At 39.8% G+C, this 12,955-nt stretch overlaps 1 protein-coding gene across 4 annotated transcripts in view; it reads left to right on the plus strand.

Moving 5' to 3' along the window:
- The window catches only part of tub (TUB bipartite transcription factor), a 56,161-nt gene that overhangs the window by 39,323 nt on the left and 3,883 nt on the right, over positions 1–12,955 (plus strand). For 3 of the 4 annotated variants that reach the window (XM_037096397.1, XM_037096394.1, XM_037096398.1), the window contains 7 exons: positions 496–658; positions 2,406–2,543; positions 5,023–5,178; positions 7,036–7,157; positions 7,999–8,190; positions 8,485–8,597; positions 12,592–12,706. In XM_037096397.1, coding sequence (XP_036952292.1) covers positions 496–658; positions 2,406–2,543; positions 5,023–5,178; positions 7,036–7,157; positions 7,999–8,190; positions 8,485–8,597; positions 12,592–12,706 — 999 coding nt within the window. The remainder of the gene's footprint in view (positions 1–495; positions 659–2,405; positions 2,544–5,022; positions 5,179–7,035; positions 7,158–7,998; positions 8,191–8,484; positions 8,598–12,591; positions 12,707–12,955) is intronic. The other variant, XM_037096395.1, reaches the window with a different exon arrangement.

Below are 12,955 nucleotides of genomic sequence, written 5' to 3' on the forward strand. Positions count from 1 at the left end.
CTCAGGTCCGGGAGGTTTAGGCAGCACATCCTTGAAACATCCTCAGATTGGTCTCTTGGCTCAACAGATTTATCTGAGAATGTGTTGTTGCCAGTTGCTTAAATCCAGCACTCTCTCTCCAAAAACCGTGTGAAGATAACTGCAAGAAAATCTGCGCGGCCTCAAGAGTGTTTATCACAAATCAGTACAAGAGGAAAAATATTTTGTGTTCTGTGTTATCTCTGAGGATTTATGTGTTTCACCAGAGGAGTATAAAGATTTACCTCCCAAAGATGCTGACATGGTTTACTGACCATAATTGAGTTAATCTTAAACAATTAGCAGCTACATTTTCATATAATCACTGTGCGAGGAAATGGATGTTTGTTTTAACTTAATTTACGATGCATAATAGGAGGATGCAATGTTTCCATATGATGAATCTGCTCCTTCATTATTTCTCTTTTAATCTGGGCATCTTTCTGTGCACACCCACACGTGCGACCTACACAACAGCGAGCGCTCCTTGAACAGAAGCAGAAGAAGAAGAGACAGGAGCCTCTGATGGTCCAGTCTAATGTGGACGGGAGGTCTCGCGCTCGTCGGACCAAACAGAGCGAGGAACAGGCCCCGCTGGTGGAATCCTACCTCAGCAGCAACAGCAGCACCATTTACCACGGTAAGCACAACTCTGCAGAGAGCTCAGGCAGAGCGTTTAAGAAACACTGCACTGAACAAATAAAGATTTCCGGCAACTTCTCTGACGGATCTGTCTTATTTACATGAAGCGTTTGTTCTTGGGCTGAAAGAGATTTTATGTTCATGCAGTTTTTGTGTCTTTTCCCAAATAGAACTAGAATTAACCAACCCCATCGCCAAAGTAGATTTTGTCAAGTAACATTCTGCAAACCATGGACTTGTTGAAACATTTCTCTCTGTTGCAATTTTACATTTCTTTGGGCTCAATTTTCTGTTTTAAGTTGGGGACAACATCATTTTATGGCTTAGAATATCATTTAGGCATCAAAAGCAGGTATTTGTTCACCTAGAAGAGACCCAAAGATGTTACCTGCTGTTTTTTTTAAACTACTTTTTCGCAGGTAGTCAGACCATCTCCGGCCATGTTCGTGGTCACAAAACAGACATTTTAAACGTGGCTATAATGTTTTCCTAACCAAATGGTCAAATGGTTTCCAGCCAGTAGAAAATTCAGCCTAAACAAATGTAAAACTTGCAACATATAGACCCGTTCTGTTTTAACTTTTCTGTGGTTTTGCAGAAACGTACTTGGCGAACACTTATTTTGGAGATGGGTTTGCACCTTTATCTCCCCCACCTCCTGACATGAAAGTCCGCTCACTGACATGTTCTGATTGTGACATGAGATGTTGTGTTGAAAGGAAATGAAATGTAGATGTCCACACAGTAGAAACCTATGACAGCCTATGTATAAATGTAAACACACTGGTTGTTGGGCAGAAGTAGCACAGAACAGAAACTATTGAAACTGTGAATAATGACACTGTTGCTAGTTTTACCAGCCCATGTGGAACCAATACAACACACTGGATCATCCATTGCAGGCGCTTTACACTGTGCTGCTGCAAATCTGTCCACTCCAGAGTAGAAGTGGTATTAGTCAGGGGATTGATGAGGTCTCCTTATCTACACCCAGAAAACCAGAGCAGCCATCTAATCCTCCGTTCTGAGGGCCAGTTGCTGGGCTCAGGGCCACAAACTGTCCTATTTGATGCAGAGAGAAGCAATTATATTGACACAATTTAACTGCAGTAGGCTAATACACTGATGGAAAGAAGTGTAATAATAACTTCATCATCCTCCAACACAACAATCACAAGTGGATTTGATTTATTCTCTAAGAGAATGGTGATTTTATTCAACAGCTCCCATGACATTGAACAGTTTGGGCTCTAAGGTCTAGTCAAAGATGAAAGAAAATGCTGTTTTCAACCTCTGAAAAATGGAGATTTCCTGCTTCCCTCTGTTTGATATCATGCTGGACTGAGTATCTTTGGGTTTTCCATTGACAAAAAAAAGACTTTAAAGAAGTTATGAGGAATTGGGATGGACATTTCTTACAAACAATTAGATGGGCAAACTAATCGATAATGAAAATTGTAATTAGCTGCAGCCCCAGGTGTTGAAAAAACCAGTTCAACAGTTGCCTTTTTGATCCTGCAAAGATTGTTTGCTTAACATTTATGACTTTGTAGTTTATTTTGATATAATTGTTTTATGCCAGAGACTCAAATAATAATGCTTATCCTATATCAGAAGACATATTATATTTATATTTCTAATTTATTTCTTGTCACCTGAATCTGTCTTCCACTTCTCTCCTTCTCTGTCCATCGGCCCTTCTCACCCTCCGTGTGCTGCTGCTCCTCTCCGACTCCTGCGTTTAGTGCAAGAAGCTGAACAGGAGGAGGTGAAGGTGACAGCAGACGTGCAGCCGCCTCGCTCGGCCAAAAAGGGCAAAGCGTCGGCGAGCTCCACCCCACAGACGGGCAGCGAGAAGAAGGAGAGGAAGGGGAAACACAAAGGTCAGCCTGCGAGTATTGAGATGAACGGGTGACAGACAGGAGTGAAGAATAATTAGAGCCGAGAGAAGTGGACAGACTGATTGAATTACAGAGGAGGTGGTCGGAAAAAGGCACAAGACGCTGAGGACAAAACAGACGGGGGGTATTTACTGTAGAAACACAGCCTTTATTGCATTCTTATTTTGTTTTTAAAAGTGTTGCTCTCTGTCTCACATAATATGCACCAAACACCAAAACAAGAAGCTGATCCAAGTCATTAGAATCAACCCACAGTGTGAAAGAGAAGAGGCAAAGTCCTTATTATCCAGCAGCTGAGGCCGTCTGTTGAAGTCCTCTTTAAAGTCCTCACATAATGGTCCGCCTGCTGATTTCTGGACCCACATCTGGCAACAAACAGCCAGTGAAGCCGCGCTCTTAGCTGCCGCTGTGGTGCCGTGTTGTCAGAGCTCAAATGTCCGTAAGGATATGCGACTGTGAGTGCCGCCGGCCTCCTCACACACCACCCATAGAGACGTTAATCAGTCTTAAGATGGAAGAGGAAAAACCGAGTTGAGAGTTGAAATGGTGCACTATATGTTCTGATTGATGTTGTTGCAGGCTGAACACCGTGCAGCGTGATAGTTAAAATACTTCCCAGTAGATTTCAACACAAAGGGATCTGGTACAGGACAACAAGGAGCTGACACAAGGCGAACACAATCTATGTGACACAGGGTGGATGCTCATCTTTGAAATGACTTTGTCCCAGAAAGAAAAAGGAAAGGAAAAAAAAAAAAAAAAGGTGATGCGATTCCGCTAGGGTAAAAACATTAATCAGGCCAGTAGCGTCAGAAAAACTCACCGCTGATGGATCTGTCTCACTCCCTGTCCGTCTCACTCTCACAGCTTTGGGAAATGCCAAAAAGTAGTCCACGGACCCCCATTTGACAAGATTTTGTCCCAGGGTCCCCAGTTTGTTAAGAATTGTGCTTTTAGATGTTTAATTACAGAGGGTGTATGGAACCCACGACCAAAATAATCATACATTATGTCATTGTGTTAATTAAGAATACAATTCAAGTGGATATAAATGAATCCTCTTTTTGCTGGGGAAGCACTGGAACCCCCTTAGGGACCACTGGGGGGTCCCCATGCCCTGCTTTGAGAACCAGCAATTCACCAAGTTGCTCCATTAATAAAATATTTCAATTCGTAAATAAATATCTGACACAAGATTGGTTTAAAGGGTCTCTGGCTGACATCTGTGTTGTGCTGGTAGCCGGCTCTTATGTCAGCGTACTCCATTTCTAAACCAATGCTAGCCACCGTTGCTCTCCGTTAGCGGAGAGGAGAGAGGCGCTGAGACGACGTCATGTCCTTTGGACCATTGCGGAAAATCACAAATTCTATTTCACAAAGAACTCCACAGTTTAGCAGCATTAAACAACTTAAACAAATTGCCCACAGGCTTAGACCAGTGAGAGAGATAGAAGGTGTCATTTTTCAGGTAACATTAGAATCTGCTGACATGAGGGCAATAAAAAAGTTTTATAAGATCCCCTTTGGTCAAATGAATTGGGATTAAAAAGACCAAAACAAAACAGCTAGAGACAAGTTAAATAAAATGCCTGTAACAGTGACTTTAAGTATCTCAATTATGTGTACATTTTCCCTCTAATTTTAATACATTAGTTCAATGTAAAGTGACACACTGAGCTAGCTTTTCCAACATTTATCACTCAAGTATTGTTCATATAAAAGTTATGCATTGAAATAGTTTTTTTCTCTGCCTCCTGTCATGAATCACACGTCTAGTTATTTGATTCATACACATTGACAGACATTTTTATTAAATGTGATCCTTTACATTGACTTTATGTGCCAGAATGAGATGGAAAATGTACATGTAATTAAAACATTTGATAACTGAATTGAATAGTTGAATAATAGTTAGTATGTACCATAAAATTCAGAGAACATTACGTTACAATTTATTCATGCACCTTTGCTTTGATTAATTACATTGGATCCCAACAGTGAAGATGTGATAACAAACTATAGGAATGCTACATGTTTCATAAAATACTGGGTTTATAGAAATAAATAAAAAGCAGTGCAATGTGGTTTTTTTTTCAACTTGTATCCCACGAGTCAAGTAGAGAAAGGCTTGTAAACTGTAATGAACTGTTCTTAAAGGCACAGACATAAGGTGCATTTACACGGCACATAATGTTCCTCCTCTTACACACAAAAAAGCTGAGCAAATAGTAAAGACAGTGAGAGAAAACACTTACTTCAAACATGAGTAGAATGCACAAGCACACCCACACAAAAACACTCTTGGAAGATTTGGAAGTGTCATCACATCCTGCTTGTATTTGGTTGTATTTCGATGGCAACAACTTAATTGGTCGACTGTATGTAGTGTAACATGAGAGGCTGTTCGTTGAGCAGTAGCGCTGATGGAGCTTGTGTTACTGTTTGTGGGATTGTGGCTCAGCAGCGATCGATGGCCTGGCTTCCCAGCAGGATGACGGTCAGATCCAGATCCTGACGGTGGGCCACAGCGCCGCAGAGGAGGGCGAGGCTGAGCCCGTCATGAGCTGCACTCAGTCGCAGAGTAAACAGGATCTCCGCGTCACCATGCTCAAGAAAGGTACCACCAGCATTTTAAAGAAGAAAAAAAAAGGTTCTGTCACTGCATCTGTAATAGCATGAGCTCGAGTCGAGATTTACACCCACAGCAGCTGGTCCACCGCTGAGGTGTGTGTGTGTCGGGTAGGAGGCTGAAACTCACTGAATCATGTAAGAACTGGAAATAGAAAATGCCATTTTAAACCTCAGTGTGTGAATGATATAATCCAGACAGTAATGTATGACGCTGACCTCTTTATCTGCCACGGTAATTTCTGTTACTGTAAACATGGAAAGCTAGTACACGCGTACATTATTCCTTACATAAACACACTCAGAGATCTGAGCAGTACGCTGATATCTTGGACACTTATGTTTCAATTCAAAATCATATGTTTGTGCCCTCACAGTGTTACACATATATCAAATGCATAACCATTGCGGGGTGAGATTTTTTGCAAAAAGTAGTGTACAAACTAGTCTCTCCATTATTGGAATTATCGAGGACACTATAAATTGCAAATACTGCACTTCTGTTCCCTTTTACATGCACACCTCCTCTTTGGATGGGTTGCAGCACTTTTCAAAATGAATCACAAATTGTTTAACTAACAGATCCATAATGACTAATCTGCCAGTATGGATCACGATGGATCATGTTAAAAAGGTTTGATGTAGAATTTTTTTTTACATAAAATGGCTTTGTTGCAGATCGAAAATGATTTCAGACACAACTTCAGTTCTGTTTTGCTTTGTTTATTCTAACCGAGAGAATGTTTTACATGAAGGACAGACACAGAGGCAGGCTGGTTAGAAAAACAGGACAAAGCTTCATTAACAGCTGAAAGCAGGCTAAAGAGAATCCAAGAAAAACTAGAAATACAAAAACCAACAACAAACAAGAAAGCCACCATGTACAAACACAACACAGAGGAACAGCAAGGAGAAAACACAGGCTCAAGTTAGCAGGGGCTAATCAACACGTGTAAAAAGACTGGAAAAATCCTAACAGGAGGACAGGAAGTGTAAATCAAACAGAAACAGAGATAGATGTAGAAAGAAATAAGTCATTAGGTTTTGGGCAATAAGCGTGAAGAAGCGTCAAGAAGAAAAAATATCTTGCAGTTCAAATGATCGTTACTACCTTATCATGACAGTGTAATTCACTAGCTTGGCTCCTTATATTGCATTTATGAAAATGTCTTTAATGGTCATTTATTTGCAGTGAATGTACATACCTTGCAACTGCCATTTTCATTATTACAATGATATAATGATATATAATAATGATGATGTAATGATAATGATAATCATTTCTAAAGGTGCTGGACCAGAATAGTTAACATTATACCTCCTTAACGTTAGATGACCTGACTCACAAACTGAGTCTGTGAAACAATCGCTACTGTAGTTGACAGGCAGAGACAATAGACAGTCCTGCTATAATGTCAGAGATGGGAGCAACTACGGAGCTCAAGTGAACTTAAAGGGTCAGTTTGCCCAAAAAAGAAAATTCCATCCTTATCTGCTCACCCCCTTGTCAGTGGAAAGGTCATGTGAAGTTCTGCAGTCCACAAAACAGTTTCACAGCAAAGCAGTGATGCAGTTTCCTCCTAATCAACTAACTTAGACGGGGATTTGGGGATTTGAAACATCAGCTCATCTCAGGAAACCCTGATCATCCCAGACTGATTGGAGAAGACACTATGTACACCGTTTTTTTTACAGAAGTTTCTAACCACCGCTGAGAGCGCTGTTACGTAACGCTCTATGAAGTGAGAATGTGTTCCTGTTAGGGCTACTTTTGATACCAATTAGCAGCTGACTAAAAAATCCGACACCTCTTTTCTTTTTTTCTTTTCCTTGTCTGTATATCCAGGTATATCCAGCAGTATGAATTTCGATGAAGAAGAGGACGATGATGATGAAATAAGCTCCAGTTCCTCGCAGCTCAATAGCAACACAAGACCAGGCTCTGCCACAAGCAAGAAATCATCCAAGGTTAGACAAAAATAAGCTCACCGCACACAATTTAAACTCTTTGCATGATGAGTATTAATGCTGCCTGGCAAACAGTGACTTCACCAGGCCGAAAAAGAAAAAATCAACAGGTGGACTATTCGTGGCAGTACAAATACAGTGCAGCTGTCTTTTGGCTTTCCTTTTTCTTCCTTTAAGAACATTGGAATTATTTTGGGCTTTGCTGTTTCTGTCCTGCCATTTGTTTACACAGATGTCGTCTCAAAAAGTTTAGCTGCGTATGTTACAGTGCTGATGATACTGTGTGCAGGTGGTTGAACAATAATCTCATAGAGATTCTTTATATGCTTATACGGTTTGAATGTTGAAAAGAAAACAACTCTTATTTTGTAAGCAGATATACACTTCAGGCAGAGAGCTTTGTAAGATGCTCCAGGTGGGCAATTGTATATGTTAATGTACAATTCATGTAATCAAACATTGAAATAGATATGTCTTTTTTGCATACTTCTGATTATTTGTAACCATAGAGTCTTGGATCTGCTTGATGTTTGAGTTCACAGATTATATTTGGGTTTAATTTTCCTCTAATGCTGGTGTGTAGAGCCTCTGCAGCTGGCATTGTTCTTGTGATAACCATCGTGTCTTTTTGCTCCTCATTCCACTCTAATCCTTCTCATTCAGTCTCCACACCGGTCCCTATTTTAGACACAGTGTGCTCATTCTGAGTCCCAGTGGGTGATTTGATCTTCAGTTTCATTACTCAGTTCTAATGAAAGTCAACTCTAATGCATCACTCACCAGTCCACCGTCTCACGGGGGTGGGGGTCTTGCCCTGAGCGGGCTGTTGTTTCACCCACAGGAGGTAGCCTCGGCGCCCACCCCACCTGTCAATGAGCCTGCCATCGATGTAGATGACCTTGAGGAGTTTTCCCTTCGACCTGCACCACAGGGGGTCAGAGTCAAGTGCAGAATCACCAGAGATAAGAAGGGCATGGACAGAGGCATGTATCCCACCTACTACCTTCACCTGGAGAGAGAAGATGGCAAGAAGGTGAGGAAAAAAGTGGAAGCTTTGTTAATGTGAGCAGAGTTAACCAATCCTAGAAGTATTTCAGGAGTTGTTTTTTTTTCTGTGGGAGAGAGGAGTTTCTGTTGGTGCCGACTCTGGGCTTTTTAACTTTCAAGATCTTTTTACATACACAAGAAACTGCATAAGACACCAAAGGCAGGGAATAAACTGAAAAAGCGTAATAGGTCTCCTCTAAACTATGCTAAAACTACACAACATGCTGGTCCAATAAAGGTCATATTTTACTTATCGGGTTTCTGTCTTGGCTCGTCACAGGTGTTCCTGTTAGCTGGCAGGAAGAGGAAAAAGAGTAAAACATCAAATTACCTCATCTCCATTGACCCCACTGATCTGTCCCGAGGTGGAGAGAGCTTCATTGGTAAACTGAGGTGAGTCTTCACGATCGTGGCAGCCCATGAATCCTTATTTAAACCTGTGTTTGTGCACCGCTGCTTGAGTTTTCTTCAAAGTAATAATTAAACATTATTTACCAAACTTTGTTGCAGGCCTTGTTCTTAGTGTTGATACAAATTTCTATTAATATTTAACGGAGATTGAATCTAACGAGAATACATTTCCACATCTAAATAATTAAAATACATTTTGGAGTCTGGCCCCATTCCTTCATTTATAAATTCTTATGAGCCCTAAAAACAGTATTAGTAAGACCAAAGGGAGGCACACAGAACTACTGCGAAATCAGCATATGTCAGCTCATTTATGAAAAGTCCCCTTTCACTCAAAACATCTGTTTTTCTTCTGCATTTGAATGATTGAATTTCACTGTGTAGAATGATGTATGTACAGTATGTGCAGAGTTTGACAAGAAAGCTCATATGTTCACATTCATTGCTCAAAAAGTAAATTTTCCTTGTTCTCAGTGACGGTCTGATTTTAAGAAGCATGATATGTGACATCATGAGTAGTTTAGAAGCCAAGACCGATGTCTGTTAGAGAAAACGCTCATCACTAAGGAGTCGCCGCAGGTTATGCTATAGCTTATTAGTGTTTTTTTGTATTCTGCAGTGTGAAGCCCTGTTTTAATCCTCTGCTCCGGTTTACTCTGTCAAGGTTACTGCATTACGCTGGTAATGCAAACTTAAGCACTTCCCTTATCCATTTCATATTGAAAGCCCTGAAGTGTTTCTGTGAACAGAAAGGCTAATTTCTTAACAAGGCTTTTATTGTGAAACATTTGCAGAAATGTGTAGTGGATCATGCTTTCATACTTCAACTGTTGATTCCGTCATCTTTTGTCAAGTGTCATGTGTTATGAAGTCTTATTTTATTTATTATTTTAATATTAAATTTGAGAATTAGAAAAGTAAAGTTGAGTTGTTAAAAAACACAATGTGTTACAGTTGCCCTGATGTAGTGACTGAAGTGCAGCTGTCATTCACAGACTTGAATTATGTTCTTCTTGTGAGCGGCTGAGTCATGTTCAACAGGTAGTGATGAAATTTGGTAGTACTGGTCCAGTCTGGTATTAAACCTTATTACAGAAAATTGGTTTGAAATTTTTAAATACATCCAACCCAAGTGCACAGACACTGAGAATGGACTTTACCGTGAAGAGATGGACATCTTGTGTCTAGCATTTGAATTTATAATACATATTCATATATTACTTAATAAGGGAGAAAGACAATTTTAAGGATTTTAATGTGGCAACACATTTCCTTTTTTTTTTTTTTTTTTTTACGTATGTTACATGTGTGGAGAGGATTGTTAACCAACAACACCTTTTGATTAATGTACATAATTCAAGCAACCATATAGTTAAAGAACCAAATGTCCTGTACTCTGTTACCTCATGAAAATGTATAATTTAGACACACTTATCATTGTGTGGGCCTTTTTTATTCACCACTTCAAAGGTCTTGTACTGTGTATACCTTTCTCGTACATGTCCATGAGCTGTAAACTCCAGCAAGGCCACAGTAAGACTGGTATGAAGTGAGTAGTGACATAATCTTCAGAGACAGCTTCAAGGCTGCATTTGTGGCTCCATGGAAACTCCTGGGGAGTTTAATCAAATATGGCTCTGCGCAGCCTTTAATCTTCAGAGCCGGCATCACCATTGGTCGATGCACTCTCAAACCTTTGCAATCACAATCTCAGTTGATTGATGGTGATCTAAATTTAAATGAACAGTGACCTTTCATCTAGTGCTTCTCAAGAGTTGCCCTCGAGGACTAAATGAGGTGTGGCCTATCAGAGGTATAAACAGCCTTCATGGAAAGCCTTCATGAAACCATATTATTTAAATAAGATGCACATATATAGTAAGCTTCCTGGTTACTGGTTACACTGTTGTGCGTTTTTTATGTATTGCGAGGATGGAGGATGAAGGCTGCACTGGTGGAGTTTACAGTCACTGCCTCAATATAAACATAACAGAAATGCAAATAATTTATATTATGTATGGGCAGTTTTCATATGGATCATACATGAATGGTAAATAAGCTTTTTAGAGCATTTCTTCTTACCTATACCAAGAACGATATGTTCTCACTCATGTCTTTTTGTTGCTGGATCTTGGCCCCATTAATGTTTTGTGTGGAACTGGTTGTGGATCCAGGAATGTTTTCTCCCTTTCTTTATGATTCTTTTTCTAACAAAAAAAAAATAAAAAAAATCAGCCATATTCTGGCTGGTTTCTATGAGTGAGTACAATTTGATGCAGATCTGGATAATAAAAAATCCTGATCTAGTGGATGAACATATGTTTTCTGTCACTATATGGCAGCCAGTATGATTTTGGATTCAACTTGGTTGCCTTGGTTGCTCTATTGAGTAGCATTCTAGTTTGATTCAAAATACATCTCTGGTTTCAACATAGAAACATTTTTAGAAATGATGTGATCAAAAGGTCATGTTGTGAGAATGACTGACCTGAGGGAAGACTGCTGTTAACTATAGATGAAATTCACTGGGTGCAGTATTTAAATGAAGTGCTGCTACTCTGCACCATGAGAGGTGAGAAGTGTAACGGCTTGTGGAAAATTTTGGTAAATTGCTTGGGGAAACATATCTTCAACTAATAAAAGTACATACACACATAAACAGGATACGCATTATTTACACAGGTCTTTGCATAAAACAACTGGATACTACCCTGTGGGAGAGTTAAGGAACACCACTTCTCAGCAGGGCAACAGTGCAGCATTTTCCACACCACAAGCAGTATTAGACATCTCAGGTCGAGGATTTAAAGGTACAGGATCAGTAGAACATATTCTTTATCTGCAGTAGTTACATAAATGTTTAACGCCATGTGAATACGTTCTGTAAGCGTTCATCAACAGGCAGCTATCTAGGGTAAGAAGTCACTAAAAAAACAAAACACTGGTCTCCTGCTTCCCCCTCTGGTGCAATGACTCATTGTCAGGATCTGGATCTGATCGTCCTCCTGCTGGGAAGCTGGCCATCAATCCCTGCTGAGCCACAATCCGACAACAGCAACCTCCATCAGAGCACAACAGCTACATCACTGCTAAACAATCAGTCACAAGAAGGGGTGAGGCCATTATTATATAGATTTATAGATTAAACACTGGCACTAAAAGGAAACATTTAACAAGAAGATACTCGAATGTTGTACATGATTATATCAGTTTGAGAGAATGAAATAGGAGTACAGCTCTTAGAAAAGCATCAGGTATTAGTAAGAGGAGACATTCAGGGGGCATTTCACAAGTGAATCCAAATTGGGTACATTTTCTGTCTATTTGTAGCAATATAATATAATAGTTGATGTTTCCACCTAGAACATGATATTATTGCATCCATTACTCAGTGCTGTAAGGAAATACCCAAAAGTCACACATGAGTAAAAGTAAAGATATCGCGTTAAAATATTACTGTGGTAATAATGAAAGTCACTCACTTGAATAGCACTTGAGTGCCACTCTTGAAGCAGCTCATATGAAATGTAGTTAAATATCAAAAATACAAAGAGGTTGGTAAATTGGACATATTTACACTATGTTGGCCTCGTGGATTATCGGGTCTGAATCAAAATTCTGAATTTTTGTGATTATCTGAATAATTTGTTGGGTTTTTTTTTGTTATCTGATTGGGATTAAATAAAGATTTGAGAATGTGCTGCATTGGCTCTGATGTGGCATACAGCAGACAGTAACCAGAAACCAAGTACAATATTTGCCTCCTAATTGTAGTGGAGGAGAAGTGTGAGTAAGCAAAAATGAAAATACTACTAGTACAGTGGTTGAGTACATTTATTTTGTTATGTTTCATCTCTGCCATTACTATCATATTACACAATTTGGCTACACAGACACACTGGGAAAGGCTCTTTCCATGTTGGTTCTCTCAGGCAGGCTATGAGACCTCCTCATTCTGTTATGTTTTTTTCTGCAGGTCTAACCTAATGGGAACTAAGTTCACTGTATACGACAGCGGTCTGAACCCTATGAAGAGCACCACCAGCCTCGAAGCTAGCAACCTGCGCCAAGAGCTAGCAGCCATTTGCTATGTGAGTTGGTCAAAATGCACCTTAACCCCAAACTCTACTCTGTTATACCTTGGAAGACAAATGTTGACAATAACATACACGTGATTGCATGTACAGTGATAATGCTTGATAAGACCTTGCATAGTTTAAAGTAATGACAACAACAAAAAAAACACTTAACAATGATTGTGATTTATTGATTTAATATGAGAGGTATGTGTGATTTTATTGACTTTGAAAAAACATCATCCAGGTTAATGCGTCTGGTGG

Source organism: Acanthopagrus latus, chromosome 4 (assembly GCF_904848185.1).
Source record: "Acanthopagrus latus isolate v.2019 chromosome 4, fAcaLat1.1, whole genome shotgun sequence".
NCBI lineage: Eukaryota > Metazoa > Chordata > Actinopteri > Spariformes > Sparidae > Acanthopagrus > Acanthopagrus latus.